The sequence below is a fragment of the Balaenoptera musculus genome, chromosome 13, assembly GCF_009873245.2.
Source record: "Balaenoptera musculus isolate JJ_BM4_2016_0621 chromosome 13, mBalMus1.pri.v3, whole genome shotgun sequence".
In the NCBI taxonomy this organism is placed as follows: domain Eukaryota; kingdom Metazoa; phylum Chordata; class Mammalia; order Artiodactyla; family Balaenopteridae; genus Balaenoptera; species Balaenoptera musculus.
This window is the reverse complement of record NC_045797.1, coordinates 28995731-29011697: the sequence shown is the minus strand read 5'-3', so window position 1 is coordinate 29011697 and position 15967 is coordinate 28995731. Positions and strand designations below refer to the sequence as shown.

At 56.1% G+C, this 15967-nt stretch overlaps 1 protein-coding gene across 18 annotated transcripts in view; it reads left to right on the top strand.

Moving 5' to 3' along the window:
- DYSF (dysferlin) overlaps nt 1-4491 on the top strand; it is a 233524-nt gene extending 229033 nt beyond the window's left edge. For all 18 annotated transcript variants that reach the window (XM_036872978.1, XM_036872992.1, XM_036872988.1 and 15 more), the window contains 2 exons: nt 320-467; nt 4213-4491. In XM_036872978.1, the coding sequence (XP_036728873.1) occupies nt 320-467; nt 4213-4251 (187 nt within the window). In that variant the 3' untranslated portion in view covers nt 4252-4491. The remainder of the gene's footprint in view (nt 1-319; nt 468-4212) is intronic.
- The last annotated feature ends 11476 nt before the right edge of the window (nt 4492-15967 follow it).

Genomic DNA, 15967 nt, shown 5'->3' with positions numbered 1-15967 from the left:
TCTAGTCTGTGATTAAGTCCTGGGTCAGGAAGGAGAGAGTGGCAGGGAAGGTGACCTGGACAGAGTGGCTGAGAACTGGGTCCCTGAGGGTGTGCGGGGCTTGACAGCACCAAGAAGAGGAGGGCAACACGGGCGGGGCTCACACTGTAGCGAAGGCTGGGAGGAGAGGGGGATGCAGGTGTGGACAGGGGCTGGGGGCCTGGAGGCTGGGCAGGTCTGGGGGGCTGACTGGGGAGGGCCAGGGCGATTTGTGAACAGGACCCGGAGGGAGAAGCCCTGGTGGGAGGTACCCTGCTGACCTCTGGGATCTCACTCGCAGGCGCCCTGACACCTCCTTCCTCTGGTTCACCTCCCCGTACAAGACTATGAAGTTCATCCTCTGGCGGCGGTTCCGGTGCGCCATCGTCCTCTTCATCATTCTCTTCATTCTCCTGCTGTTCTTGGGCATCTTCATCTACTCCTTCCCGGTAAGCAGGCCTGAGTGGGGAGGCACAGACCCTTGTCTTGGAGGAGCTCCTGGTCTGATGTGGGAGGTACAGCCCTTGACCTCCAGCAGCTTCTGGTCTCAGGGGAGTCTGTCATTGTCCTCAAAGTGCACCCCGTGTCTGATGGAGAGAAGTAGCTTCTGTCCTTGGGGAGTCCATGGTCTGGTGAGGGAGACAGAGGCCCTACTCTGGGGAGGCCCCAGTCTGGTAGGAGACCCTTGGGGAACTCTTAGTCCAGTGAGGGAATCTGAGTTCTTGCCCTAGATGGGGAGACACAGCATCCTCAGCAAGCCCCTGAGGGGCTATGTAATCAAGGGGTTGGCAGAAGGCAAGGCCCCTTGGGCAGGCATGGGCAGGGGAACCTTCTAGAAGGAGGGTGTGGAGCTGGGTCAGGAAGGGAAGGGAAGGTGTGGATGGCAGAGCAGAGGGGCAGGCCCTCTGTTTGGGCAGATGGCACCTGCTGAGGACCTGGGGCTGCAGAGGGTGTCACTGTCCCCCCGGGGACCTGATAAAGTGTGTCCTGCCTGCTGCGGTGGGGTGGGCGTGGGGCAAGGTGTGGGCGAGGAGGAGGTGGGCAAGGAGCCTCTCACTGGGCACAGTAAACACTGGGGCCCCTTTCACCTGCTCAGAAGCCAGCTGATGCCTGACGAAGAGTGGCCAGGGCCCCCCGCGTGGGGACTGCTGTGCCCGGCTCCATGGGCCCCTCCCAAGGGAGGAAGATCGGGAGCTCCCTTCCCTGCCTGCGCTTCCCTGCTCCTCACAGAAGCACCCCCAGTGTCTCTAGAACCTCAGACCTTGAAGGGATCACAGTGTCCCCAGGCTGATACCTGATTTTTAATATTCTTTAAATTTTTGAAACTTTTTAATATGAAAAATTCAAAATCGTATACAAGAAGAGGAATGGTGTGCTCAACTCCATGTCACCCTTATTTGAATGGAAGGAAACAGACATCCAGAGAGGAGAGGGACCAGCTCAGGGCTGCATGGCAATCTGTGTACAGCTCCCGGTCTGGGGTTCCGGCCACAGCCCTGGTCAGCACCAGGCCGCCGGCCAAGCGCACGGTCCCCACAGCGGGCGGTGCGCTCTGGGAATCACTCACCTGCGAGCTCTTTGCTTCGTGCATCCTCCGGGAGGAGGAGGCGCCCGAGAGCGCTTTCCCGCCGTAGCTGGCAAGGCGTTGTACCAGCAGAGCACGCCTCCTATGAGGGGGACGGTTAAAACCACGCAACAGTCCCCTGCAGGCCCTAATATCATGAACTGTGGGAGCAGCAGAAAGGATGCTGAGGTTTGGACGTCCAGGCCTCGGCTACCCCTTGGACCCTAAGTGACAAAGGAGGGTCTAGAGCTGGGAGGACCATGAGCTGGGCCGCGAGCCGGGCCCTCGTCTCTGCTGACTGTGTCGCCTGGAGCGCCAGGCCGAGACCATTCTGAGGCTCAGCAAGACGACTCACGGCCCATTGGCCAGATGTGCCTGAGGCCCAGGGGCGGGTCCAGGTTGGGGGGGCCTGAAGCTCATTCGGTTTGGGGGGCCCTCCTGAAGCAAAGGAGGACAGATTACAAGTACAAGGTTAGCTGCTGGGCCCTGGAAGGGCACGAGCAAGTGTGGTGCCGGGAGTGTAGCTGCCCTGGCAGTGACCTGGGCTCAGGGGTTGGGCCCAGGACTCCCCTTCCGGTCCCCTGTGTCTCCTCCCCTGGGGCACGGCCCGGTGGCCGAGTTGGGGAGGCGCAATGGCCCTCACCTGGCCTGTCCTCAGGCTTACCTCCTCTCATGTTGAGTACACCCAGCTGCCGTTCGGTTCAGGCGAAGACCTTATTAGCGCGCGAAGTGTGTCCGGGAGGTGAGGGCGTGTTGTGTGGGTGAGGGAGAGGCTGGCGGGGCCCGTGCCCCTGGGAGCTGTCGGTCCACGAGGAGACACAGTGAAGCCAGGGGCGAGGGGGCGCACAGGGTACAGCCTAACGCCGTGCCGTGAGGCCAGGCCGGGGAGTGCGGGCAAAGGGGAGCTGGTGCAGACCCTCGCTCCTTGAGGAGGTGGTCTGAGGAGCAAGCAGCGGCAGCACCAGGGAGCTGGGAAGAAATGCAGAGTCCTGGGCCGGCCCCAGGCCTGCCGGGGAATCTGCCTCGGGAACATCAAGGTCTGAGCATCGCTGCTGTGCGGGACAGAGCTCCACGTGGAGTCAGGAGCCGTTGGTTGGGTTCTGGCTCTGTCAGTGGCTCCCCAGTGACCTCGGCCAGGCCCTCCCGTTGCGTGAGGAAGGGGCTGGGATAGGTCAGCGCTGACCTGCTGTGACTAGCACTGTGGATAGGGGAGCGAGTTTGCCTTCCCCGGGGGGGGGGCTGCATGTCAAGCCAGCCTTCTGCTGAAGAGCTGGGGGGAGGGCAGGGGCGGGCTCAGAGTAACAACACCACCACCCTTCCTGTGCCCGGCCCTGTGCCCTGGCCAGCTGGGCCCCGCCCCTGCAAGGCACTAGGCCTCAGGGACCTGGGGAAGGAGGCCCTGCTGCTTGGCTGGGAGATGGACGGAAGATTTCCAGTCCCTTCCAGCCTGTGGTCCTTTCTCGTCCCTGGGGCAGCCTTATCCCAAGGCCCTGTGGGCAGGCCCTGATCAGAGCCTCTTCCCTGTGTCCTGAGTCCCCAACGGCGGCATCAGTCTCCTTTGAGATCTTCAGGAATTGTCCTCTTTCGAATACCAACCCTGCCTTCCCTCTCCAGAGCTGGCATGTGGGGTTAGATCCTAGGCGAGGGCTGTAGGGCAGCCTGGGTCTGAGACTGCAGACTGCTTTTGCTTGCAGGCCTTTGCTACAAGCTGGGCATATCCTGCTTGCCTCCAGCCAAGTCACCCAGTCACCTGGTGGATGCCAGACCTGTGACCGTCCATCACCTGGCTTTTCAGGCCTTGCGGGGCAGAGGCCTGGGTGCAGAGGGGCTCCCCGCCAGTTGGCCTAATCTCCCACCCTCTTGGAAATTCCCCTGGGAGGGGGACAGGGAGGGCAGCCTGTCTGATTCCTCCCAGCTCTGCCCTAGAGGCAGCCGGGAGCAGGGCCAGTGTGGGGAGGCAGGAGGCGATCTGGCAGGGAAGGAGCGGCGGCTTTGTTTCCAGAGTTGGCTTTCCTGGGCGGCGCTGGGGAACATACTGTCCCAATTAGGAGCCCTGTGTTGTGTTGTATGTGTTTTCATGGTTTTGGGGGGAGGAGTGGGGAGGGGAGATTCCTGCCAGGCCTGCAGCAGCCAGGGCTTAATCAGGGGTGACCCGTCTCTAGGGCTAGCCCGCGCTGTGGGTCATCCCTCTGTACCCCCCGCCCCAACTCTCTCTCTGCATTTCGGACGGGAGCATGGTGGCCAATGAGCCCCGGGCTCCCGCGCTGGGGAGTGTGGGAGGAGGGTGGGGAGAAGCACAGCCGTGCCTTCAGGCCACCTGTCTGATGGGAAAGGCCGGGCCCGGCCTGGCCAGGGGCAGAGTCCTCTTGGTAGCTGGGCAGAACCCGGGAGTGGGCCCTGGAGTGACTGGGGGAGAAGCCAGAGCAATACAGGCGCTGTGGCCCCCAGGCAAGAGTGCGGGCTCGTGTGACAGCGAGAGCGCTGGCCGGGCGGAGTGTTGAGCTGAGTGTGGCCTGGGGGGTGATGAGGGAGAGGTGCAGGCAGGTGGTTGAGTGGACCAGCCACCTTTCCCAGCTCCGTTTCCCTGGCAGCTGTCACCACGTGTCCCTGCCTCTCCCCCCTCCCTCCAGAACTATACTGCCATGAAGCTGGTGAAGCCATTCAGCTGAGGACCCTCGGGCCCAGGACTGGCTGCCTCCTCTGCCCTGCTCAGCCGGGTGTCTCCAGATGTCCAGGCCTCACCGTCCCGCCAGGGTGGGCAGCCAGAGAGAGGGACTGGCACGTGCTCCAAGTGTTGGCGACATCGGGCCCTGCGGTCACCCCGCTTTCATCATTTCTTTCTCCCCCAACCCAACCCTTTTGGGGATCAGCCCATGTGTATTTCAGTATAAAACAGTTTGAACCACAAAGCGGCGTTGGTGTGTGTATCTCTGTGGTACCTGAATGGGGATGTCTGGGTGGGCGCGTGTGCGGGGTGTGTGCCATCTCTGCAGCGTTCCCGGTGGGACTGTGTATCTTTCGGTAAGACCGGTAGGGGTGGCGGGGGCTTTGAGGCTTGATGTCTGGCCTGCCTGGAGACCCAGCCTGTTCTGCTTCCGGGACACCCCTCCACCCCGTGCCCTCCTTCCTCAGGCATCTCCTCACCCACGGTGATCTTTGCTTGGGTGGGCAGTTACCTGTACCATGCCCAGGAAGAGGTTCCACTTATGCACATGGAGCCCCTCGGAAAAACTCTCCAAGCTGGGATGGCTGCTGGACCCCTGGCTGTGACCTTGTCTCCCATGCTCTTGGGATTTCTTGGGGTTCCCTCCCTCTGTTTCCTCACCCTGCTTTAACGATCTGGACTGGATAAACGCACCCTTTTCTTGTGGTCTGAGCATCGCATTAGCTGTCGGGCTGACATCTCTCGCAGGAATCAGCCTTCATCTACAAGAGCAGCAAGAACATACTTAGAGAAAAACCGAAGAGCACGAAAACATCGTGTTTCCGAAATAGAGGCCTCTGCCTCTGTTGGCTGACGGGCTGGAACTCTGGAGCACAGCCTGGTGGGAGGGCTTCTCCCATTTCCTGCTGTGAGCCTGTTCCCGTGGCCCAGGCCCCGAGGCCCCCGAGTGAGCCTTCCAGCCCCCTTGTCTCTTCACTGCATGCTGGGACCCAGACTGAGGCCTTGCCTCATCCCCACCTGATTGGCAGGACTGGGGGCTGATTGGCACAGGGCTGAGGACCTCAACCCTCCTGGGTGAGGGAGCTGCATCTTGAACATAGAGTGGTCCTCTCTTCAGGAGAGGCTCTGGCTGGAGGACGGCCTCAGTGTCCAACTCCGTGTGGGCCCTGAGAACCTGGGTGGCCAGTTCTGAGACTCTGACGCCTGACACCTGGAGCCGGGTGGCCACACCTCGCACGGAACAGGCAGCAAGGACTGGGGTTACCCAACTCTTCTGGGTCATGAGCCTTCCCTGAATACCCACCGTGCCTGCCTGCGTGGAGGCCATGAGCTGGCGATTCCATGGAGAGGGCTGGAGGTGAAAGGATGCAAGAGCTGGGGCTGCAGCTTTGGGAGGTGCTGAGAGAGCTTTAGAGGCTGGGGAGACCCGAGAATATTTGAAGGCAGGGAGGAGGAAGACACTGAGGAGGGAAAGATAGATCCAGGACACAAGAGAGAAAATGGGATAATTAATGGAACCAGCTTCTGGAGAAGGAGGGGAGGGCATTAGCTTTGGAAAGAAAGTTCTCTCTTTCCTACAGGTACAAGAACGCTGGAGGAAATAAATGCATACTGTGCAACTATCAGCTGGGTTAAATGAGTTTGGGGGTACATTGTGCCCACTTATTAACTTTTTCCTTTAATCATTTGCTTTTTCTTGCTGCTTTGAGTTGCAGATCATAGGAAACATTATTTAAACTAGTAAAGGGAATATAATGGCTTTACAGAAATGAAACTTTCAGAGGGATTGGCTTCAGGTGAGGGCTGATCCAGCTCCTCAATTAGGTCACCAAGACTTTGCATTCTCTCTCTGCTCTGCCCTTGTCAGGCTAGGGTTGGGGTTAAAGCTTCTCCCTGGGACCATATAGGCCACCAAGCAAAACTCAGGGAGAATGAGGAACGGATGGTGAGGAGATACCACGTCCAGCACATGTTTATTGAGAGACTCCACGTGGCAGCCCTAGAGCAGGTTCTGAGGATATAGCAGTGAGTTACATATGACTCCTGGCCTTCCATAGCTCCCAGCATGGGGGGAAAGGTGGATCAGGAAACCATGGTTATTTGAACGCTTGTGAGAGTATCAGAGAAAGGACACCCTGGGACAGGGAAGGGATGTCATCTGAGTGGAGCATTGGACTGGCCCAGTGGCTAAGAAGGGAAAGCTGTGCTGAGCAGCTGGGATAGAGACCAATCTCCAGCTGTCAGAGAGCCTGGCTCCTTCAGGGCAAGGCTGGGTGTTGAAGGGCCTGTATCTGCAGCTGAAGAGTTTGAACTTCATTCCGGAGGTAAGGAAGAAGCACGGAAAGACTTAAAGCTGGACTGGCCTTGATCAGTGTTGTGGTTTCTTAGTTCTTATCTTGGGAGACAGGAGTCTTCTGGGAGCACATGGTGGGGCTTCAGGCTGTATAAGCCTTACGGCTTTCGAGGGGGTGAGGGTCCAGTGATCTCACCCAATTCTGCAATAAGGTCTATGATCACAAGTGGTGAAGAACAATTGCTCAGGATGCTGTGTGGCCAGTTGCAGAGGGCCATTCTAGAAGGCTGGTCCATTAGTCCAGGAGCCAACTCTGAAAAGCAGGGCAGGAGTCATTCATTCATTCATTCACTCATTCATTCATTTAAGAAATACATACACACACATACATACACACACACATGGAGAAATGTCTGTGTACCAGACAAGGTGCTAGGCTCTGGAGATACAATGCTGAAAAGGATAAAAGTGGTTCCTGTTCTCCCAGAGCTCACAATTGAGTAGCGGAGGGAGACAAGTAGATAGGTAATTACAACACACTGATGGGCAAGGGTTACAGGGTTAAGGGCAGGGAGTGGAAAAGACAGTAGAGAGAGCAAACACTGACCAGAAATGGTTCAAAGATCTGTAAGAATCTTCACAAGGCACAGAGCCGTGGTTCTCAACCAGGGCCGATTTTTGCCCCCCAGGTGCCATTTGACAATGTCTGGAGCCAGTTTTTATGGTCCTGGCTTGGGGTGGAGGGGCTGAGGGTGCTACTGGCATCCAGGAGCTACTAAACATCCCTCAGTGCACAGGACACACCCTCCCACCCCAAATTATCCAGTCCGGAGAACTGATAGTGCTGCTGTTGGAAACTCTGGCATAGAGATCGTGGAGTGCAGAGACCCTGAGCAGATAGAACTAAGAGGCCTGGGGAATTGACTGGTTAGGGCTGGGGTGGGGCTGTGGGGTGCTGGGATGGGAGGTGAATTACAAATGACTCCCACTTGCCTGGCTTTATGAGTGGTGGGACCATTCATGAAGTCCATTTTGGAAAAGAAAGTTCAGACATCTTTAGGGCACCATCAAAGTACCCTTCCTGTCCTCCATGTCTCCCTATTAATATGGTCTCTCCTCTCTTCACAAAGTTCTAGAAAGCATCATTTACACTTGCTGTCTCCATGCCCTTACCTTGCACTCACTCCTCCACCCACTGTGGTCTGACTTCGTCCCTGTGGCTGACTCAGTGGGTCGTCTTCTCCAACAGCCATCCCCTCTCTTTTCCCCTGTGGCACTGTGCTGAGAAAAGAGCCCTGCCCCAGCCCTCGGGGAAGGTGTCTTATTAGATCAAGCCAACCATAGTAAAGCCATTACCCTTGACGGTGATTGGTTTAAGAAGAGGCATGTGACTCATTTATGGCCAATGAGATGTGAGGGGAAGGTGGTGATGGTTATGGGTGGGGAGGGTGCTTGAAAAGTTTCTAGGAAGGTTCTATCCCCAATAACAAAGGACACACAAGGAGACACATCTTCATCTTTTGCCTTTTCTTCTTGTTGTGGAAAAAACGTAATGTCTGGAGCCATGGCTGCCATCTTGTGATCATGAGGGGACAAGCCTGAGGAAGAAAGTCGATCAGAGGATGGCAAGAACCTGATTCTCCAGGAAGCTATTGAGAAAGAACCAACTCTGGAACTTCCCTACTTCCAGAGGTCTTGTTATGTGGGATCATAAATTCCTTATTGTTTAAGCCATCTTTGGTTGGGTAGTGTGCTACCCATAGCTCAAAGCATCTTTGTTGGTAGATTTCATTCTACTGTTTTCACTGCAGTTGCCAATAACCAAGGCGCTGTGTACAGGCACCACATCTAAGACATCATGAGTTTATTCTTTATTATAACAATTTTCCCACAGATGGCAGTAAAGTGTTTTGTTCTAATAAAATCAGTGTGTTATGGTTTTCTGATGGAAGTAAACTACCTTGAGGAAGGGGCACCTTTCTCTAATTCACACCAGGACCCCACCTACCCTGGTTGTTAAATCTGTGGACGCTGATCCTCCCGACTCTCTGCAGCAGCTGGCAGCACTGAATGTTCTCTGCTTCTTAATACACTTTCAGTTTTTGGCTTCCATGGCACCACAGTTGCCCAATATTCCTTTTTTCTGTCCGGCCCTGCCTTCTCTGATTGGTCTATAGTGTTCCCCAGGGCCCTTGGCCTGGCCCTCTCTTCTTTTTTTTAAAATTTAATTTAATTAATTTATTTATTTATATTTTTGGCTGTGTTGGGTCTTCGTTTCTGTGCGAGGGCTTTCTCTAGTTGCGGCGAGCGGGGGCCACTCTTCATCGCGGTGCACGGGCCTCTCACTATCGCGGCCTCTCCCGTTGCGGAGCACAGGCTCCAGACGCGCAGGCTCAGTAATTGTGGCTCACGGGCCCAGTTACTCCGCGGCATGTGGGATCTTCCCAGACCAGGGCTCGAACCCGTGTCACCTGCATCGGCAGGCAGACTCTCAACCACTGCGCCACCAGGGAAGCCCCTGGTCCTCTCTTCTTACTCTGCGCCTCCTCAGCAGCCTCACCCACTCCTGTGGCTTTGGTCGTTCTCTAGAGGCTACCGACCCTGGAATCCCTACCTCTAGCCCCATTTTTTTCCCCTGTGTGGGCATCTCCCCCAGGGTGACTTACAAGCCCTACAAACTCAACCCCCGCCTCCCATCCCCACTCAACATCTCTATCCTCCACCCCATGAGAACAGCTCCTGCCCTGTTGTTCCCTCCATCGACCCAGTCACTGGAGCTGAATGTGTGGGAGGCATCCTGGAGTCTTACCTCCTCCTTAGCCTGTATCCAAGACAGCAGCAGATGCCGCAAATTCTGCCTCTCGAATCTCTCTGGATCGAGCTACTTTTCTTCCCGATACCACCCCTTCCAATTACGATCAGGCCCCCAAGCAGGCCAGTCATTGGAACCCAGGTGCCACTCCGTCAGCCTTCTCCCTCGCCACACCTCAGTTCACTGTCCACAGGCAGTCAGCCCTGGACCCAGCTGTGGTCCCCTCCTCCCAGATTCCATCCTCACAAGGGAGGTCAACCATGCTGGCCCAGGGTCCTCAGAGGACAATCCTGCCATCTTTCTTGCCTCACCTGTTGCTTTTCCCTCTGCTCTACTGAGTGGAAAGCTGAGCAAGTCTGACCTTGGCCTGTGGCTCAGGCCTCAGTGTGGCCCCTTCCTCTGGGAGGTTTCCTCTGACCTGTCCTGGTGCCTGTCCACCACTGAAACCCGGCACGCTTGACTGTCCCCGCCTCCCATGACCCCTAATCTGTGCCTCCAAGGTGGAAATCCCATCTCAGTCCTTAATGAGATGTCTGCTTCCTTCAGTAAAGGGACTTTACTAAGTGTTTCATTGCATCCTCTCTTTAAATAAGCAGGCCCTCAGAGCCATTGCAAATTGGATTTCTGTGTTCTGAAATTCAGTTAGTGTTCAACATTTGAGACCTATCCTTTTGCAAGGTAGAGAATCACTCTCATCTGTTAAAAAAATGGTTCAGTAAAACTTCATAAGCCTTTTATATGCTGAATACTCAGTTCCCTGACTTTATTTTCTTTGCTGGTGTTTTGGAGAGAGAGACTCTGCTTGTGCACTCGGACACACACGTACACACACACACGCATTCACACGCGCACCATTTTCTGTTCCTTTTCCAGGGCTCTGTGGACAGCCCAGGCTGGAGTGACAGGGAGCTGGATAGACAGGAGGAGCTGTAAGCACAGCCCTGGCCTGTAGCCCCCTCCCCGTTGCCTCCGCCCCCAGGGATCGCAAACTTGTCTCAATCCTCTCTCCACGTGTTTCATAAATGCAGGATTAGGGGATTTCCATGGGAGCCAGGTGGGCATCCCCTGCCTGGGACATGGGGACAGCCCAGGAAACATTTTTTTTATCGCGGATGAGAACAGGGTAAGGGTCAGGGTTCGCCTGCCAGGCTAGCCCTTAAATGGTGGCTGAGATTCCCACCAGTAAAGCGGGAACCCCCCTCTCCCTCCTTCCCCCTTTGCTGCCGTTCCGTCCTGTGCTCTGGAGACGACTAGCTGCAGCTTCTGTGCCCTGTGGCTTGGCCCAGTGTGGATTTCATGCTGTTTCTCTGCCTTTATTTTGGTCTCGGTTTTTCATGGGGTGTGTGTGTGTGTGTGTGTCTGTGTCTGTGTCTGTGTGTGTGTGAGCGCACACGCGTGTGTAAAAGAGAGACAACGGATGAGACAGATGTAGAGAGAGACGGATTCACGGTGAGGGACAGAGACAGAGACAGACACACAGGAAGACTGTGCAGCAGGGACCAGAAAGGGACCAGAACCTTTCATGCACGTACTGCGTGGAGCATGGCCTCAGCTCCTCTCATTCCTCCAGAGCCGGCTCCCTTCTGCCCTCCCCACTGGCTCCCAAGCTTATTCGGTTAGACGCAGAATATAGGAGGAAGAGAGAGCCTACGCCCCTGGGTTGGCCACTCCAAATCCAGTTGGGGAAGCCTCACATCATATTTTCCTGGTAACCCATTAGGTCGCTGTAAGCTCCATCGGTTACCCTGGGCTCCATTCCCCTTCACTCTGCAGGGCTGGCCGGGGTGTGTTTGGGGTGGGGTGGAGTGGGGCGCTGTGGTTGGTTCAGCTCCCTGGCTGGTTCTACATGTTTCCATCATGAGCCTAGGGCTGGAGTCTGGCTGCCTCTTCCTCCTGCAGGCTCAGGGGACCCCTGGGGCCTCCAGGAGCCTTTCCTGAGATGATACACAGTGCCTGACATACAGTGAGTGCTCGATTTCCTTTGAAAAGGAGCTCTGAGCTGCCAGGGTGTTGGGACGAGGGAGAGTGCTAAAGAAGAAGGCAAGGCAGGTTGGGGGGGGGCTCCCCTCTCTGGGGGACTCCTCCAGTGTAAAGGGGACAGTGGCCGCATTTCTTTGCCCGGAAAGGACGGGGCTTGTTGCTCTCTGGATGTGGGAAAGGAGGGAGAGAAGCTGTGCAGCTGTCCTGCCACACGGGCAGTGCCCACCACATGACTGTCTCGGCCGCCACGTCTGGGCTTTCCTTTCCTGGAGAGCAGCTATTCTGCATGCCGCCTTGGGGTGGGCTGGGTGACAGTCACCCACCAATGACCAGAATAGGGATCCCTACAGAGGTGCACACTAGAGGACGCCCCTGCCCCATACAGACCCCCTCAGGCAGATGGTCAAGGCCAGTTACGCTCAGACCCACGCAGGAAGCACCATGCTGTCTGGGATGCAGTCACAAATGCAGGCATACTCACAGGCGCACGCGTGTGCACTCAGGGCACACGTGTTGCTGTGTGTGTGTGCGTGCGTGTGTGCATGTGTGTTTCACATTTTTGGCCAGAATACACTCTGGAAACCTAAGCAGAAAAGAGCGTGTGAATGTGGCCATCATCAGGGATAAATTAATCCCAGACGTGTAAAGGGTTTTCTTTTTTCATTCTCAGCCTGACTGCAAATTCAATTATAACTCTCTGCCAGCTACTGAAATGAGGGGACAAGTACGGACGTGGCTGAGCCTGGAAAATGGGGCAGGGCAGGGGACCCTCTTGCTCCGTACCCTCATCCCCCTTCCTTGCTGTCCGGGATCCAGGAAAGAGTTGTAGCCATTCCTGGATACCACACACCGACAGAGCTTTGGGGCAGCAGCGAGGTGCCATCCAAGAACGTGGACCTGGCAGAAGCAGAGCTGCCCTCTGAGACCTGAGTGAGGAAATGACCACATGTGGGATCAGAGCACAGGCTGGCAAAGGCTCCCTAATGAGGCGACTGGTCCCAGGGCCTGGCAAACCGTGGTGGCGCACGTGTCCACCCACCCTGGGAGAGAAAGGTGAGACTCACCTTGATTGTGTCCAGGGGAGAGAGACTTGGCTGGGGGACCCCTTGGCAAGGCTTTCTATCTCCCACGGCTATTGGGGCCTGTGGCCTTGAAACCCTGACTTTTTCCCCTCACCCCTCACTCTCTCAGGCAAACTTCTGATGGTGATTTGGCTTCCAGCACAGGTCTGCTTGTGGGGGGATGGAGGCTCTGCTGCCCCCTGAACACTTGCCTACTGGCTTTAATGCTTGTACACCCCTCTCTGAGCTCTGCTAATGAGGGTCTCCGCTTGGAGCTGGACCCACCTCCCTCAGACACATACAGTCAGGGGTTCAGGGATCTCAGCCTGAGAGCGTCTCGTCTGAGTGCCCCTTCAGAAGCCTACTGGGGGAAAATGCGGCATCCTCTCCTTGGCCATACCCTTCACTTGGGCTGCGGAAGGTTTGAGCGTTCCTGTCTGCTCCAGGCTGAGAAAGAAGTGCGTCCCCTCTCGGACCGAGGCTAGGTCCTCTGTGACAGCTGCCTTCTCATCTCATTCTTTCAGAGGCAGGGAGGGGAATTGAGTTACTTAAAGGGGACTACCGGGATTGGGGGAACTGGGCGCTTTTGGTTCCACAAGAATTCCCGAAGAAGGTCAGGTGAGGCTAGTTTGAAAAGAGGATGGATGAGTTGGCAGAGATTCGATTTTGAAAGGGGGTGCTGTGAGTGGGCAGTTGGGGATTCTGAGGCTGGGAGGGAGGTGGGGGAAGTAGGAACGGTCCTGGTGACCCTGAACAGAGAGACCTGAAGGGGAGCCAAGGGGGCCCACAGGAAGAGGCCTGGAGGGGCAGGCCTCTGGCTGGAGGTAGGGGTTCTGCCTGCCGTTTCCCCGGGCCTCTGGGGCCTTTTACATAACCTAGGCCTGGCCAAGGAGAGCTGGATTTTCACAGTTAGGCTCAGGCTGCCAGAAGAATGAGAAAAATGGGCCTGAGGGAACACCTCCACCGCAAAGAATAGGAGTGAGGAAGGTAGGAGCCAGGGCTTGTGTGTGTGTGTGTGTGTGTGTGAGAGAGAGAGAGAGAGAGAGACAGAGAGAGAGAGAGAGAGCACACGCGAGCGCTGGCTCTGCGAGCTCCTGGCCGGCCCTGGCAGAGCCCCCGTGCCTGCCTTCCCCGAGGGCTTTAGAGCAGGGAGGCTCCCGCTGTACCCAGTCAGGCTGCCTCAGACGCCTGAGACTCACATCCCACCAGGTCAGGGTCTCCAGAGGCACCTGCTGCTCTCCTTTCCTGTTCCCAGCAAGGCGGGGGAGCAGGGGCTCCTAGGCAGACCCAGGTCTTCCCAGCCTCCGAGTTGCTCGGTCCAGGGCTGAGGATGAAGTTGGAGGCTGGTCAGAGAGCAACCCTCGGCTACTGAGGGCCCACCGCGTGTCAGGCGCTGTGCTAGGCGCGTTGTCACCTTTAGTCCTCCCCTGTGGAAGGTAGCTATTTGGAGCCCCATTTTAGAGACAAGGAAACGGAGACTCAGGGAGGCCACACAGCTGTCAAGGGAAGGTAAACCCAGCCACGGTGACTCAAGAGTCCTTGCTCTCTGTCCCCCTCCCCAGGCCCAGCCAACCCCCGTCTCACAGCTGGTGATGTCCTGACCAGACCCAGAGCCCCTGCCTGGTGTCGGGGGTACAGAAGGCAGGATGAGGTGAGGGCGATTGTGTGTGGAGGTGTAGCCCTGACACTGCAAAGTTTTCAGTTTTGCATTCACTCAGCAAGTGTTTTTTGAGCGCCTGTCATGTCCAAGCTCTGTTCTAAGCACAGAATTCTTGCCCTTGTGAAAGCTTTCAGTCGGGGAGCCAGACAAGGAAGTGTTTCAGGTAGTAATAAGTGAATGCCAGGAGGAAAAATAAAGCAAGGGGATGAGATAGAAAGGACAGTGGGTGGGGAGTGACCTTTCTCCAAAAGGTTGAGGTGAAGCCCTCTGAAACTGTGACACTGGCTGACGTGAGAGAGCGAGCGGGCAAAGCCTGGGTGAGAGCGTTCCGGGCAGAGGGCAGAGCAAGTGCAAAGGCTCTGAGGCAGGACAGAGCTTGGCTTGCTGCCCTGCTCGCACTGGCCACCGCTTGGGAGTTGGCCACCATCCCCCATACGGCGCAGCTGGAAACTCCTTCTGTTCTCAGCAATGTCATTGCAGTTCATCCCTGTTGCTCCGTGTGCTGCCCTTGCCGGGACTGATGGGGCACCTCAGCCACTAGGCTGGCTGTGACAGACCCCCAGCTGTCTTCTTTCCCATGGTTGGCAGCTCGGGGAAATGCTTCTAGCGTCCACACTCTTCACTGCCCACTCTAACCCCCGCTGCCGATTCAGGCAACATGCTATTTCCAGATGGGCGAGGGTGACTATTTTATTTTTTAAAACTAGCTTCTATTGGTTTTTGTCTTATTACAAAAGTGATATACGTTCATTATAGAAATCTGAGAAAACAGCTAGCAAAAGGAAAAGTATAAAAGAGCCACTAACTAATCCCATTACCCAGAAAGAACCACTGTTGGCACTTGGGTATCTCTAGAATTTTCCATGTGAGTATAAAATATATGTGAGTATTTTTAAAAAATATGACCTCACTGTTTATAGTGGTTTGCAACCACCATACTGTGAATATACATCTGCATCACTGAGTGCGCCTCTACCACATGGTTTTATGGCTCCATAATTGTCTATCATCTGGATAAGCCATGGTTTATTTAACCAGGCTTCTACTGATGGATTTTTAGGTAGTTCCCCCTTGCACGCCGTGCCCCTCCCCCCGCCACCCCCACTTTTGTTTGAGCATCTTGTCCACAGGCCTTTTCCCCGGCCATTCTAGGAGGCTCTTTGAAGTGTCTAGAAAGTTCTTGAGGTATGAGGCAGGGTAAGATGCCTCTGGATGCCAGAGGTCGGGACAGGGGTCTGGGCAGGGCAGGTGGGTCCCTGCTTCCTTCTTGAGGTTAGGGACCCCTTAGGTCTCTCAGCCATCCCGAAGCTAAGGCTGAATCACTGAGAAGACTGAGGAGATAGGATTTAACTAAGGAAACTGTTTTCTCTACCGTTGTCCACAAACAGCGCTGCTTCTGCAGGAAGGAGACTCTGGCCCTCTAGCCTGCCAGCAATAGGCCTGGGGCGGGGAGTGGCGGGAGGGGTGTAGCGGAACTGAATTCTAGAGCAGGGAGGGGGATGGGAGCTCAGGATCTCCTGCCCCGAGGTGAAGGTCCTGAGAGTCTGCAGGCTGCTGGTGCTCTGGTGCATTGTGGGAAAGCTGCGGGGTGGTGGTGGTGGGAAAGCTGAGGGCCCCCAGGGGAGCATAGGGGCGGTATGGATAAGTGAGGCTGTCTGAGCACCACTGATGGGGAAAACCCCTCTTGCCTCCTCCACGAAGCTGCCTCTGGTTTCTCCACCAAGGCAGGCTCAGAGCCTTTGCTGTCATGGTTTGTGTCTCCCTTGGAGCCCTCACACCCCCTGCTCACCATCACAGCAGTTACTGGGGTCAGCCTGAACTTGACTCCCAGCTCTCAGGATTCGCTCACCACCATCTGTGAGGCCTGGGGCAGTCCTGTTCCCCCCACCAAATGTGGAGTCCTCATACCCCCTT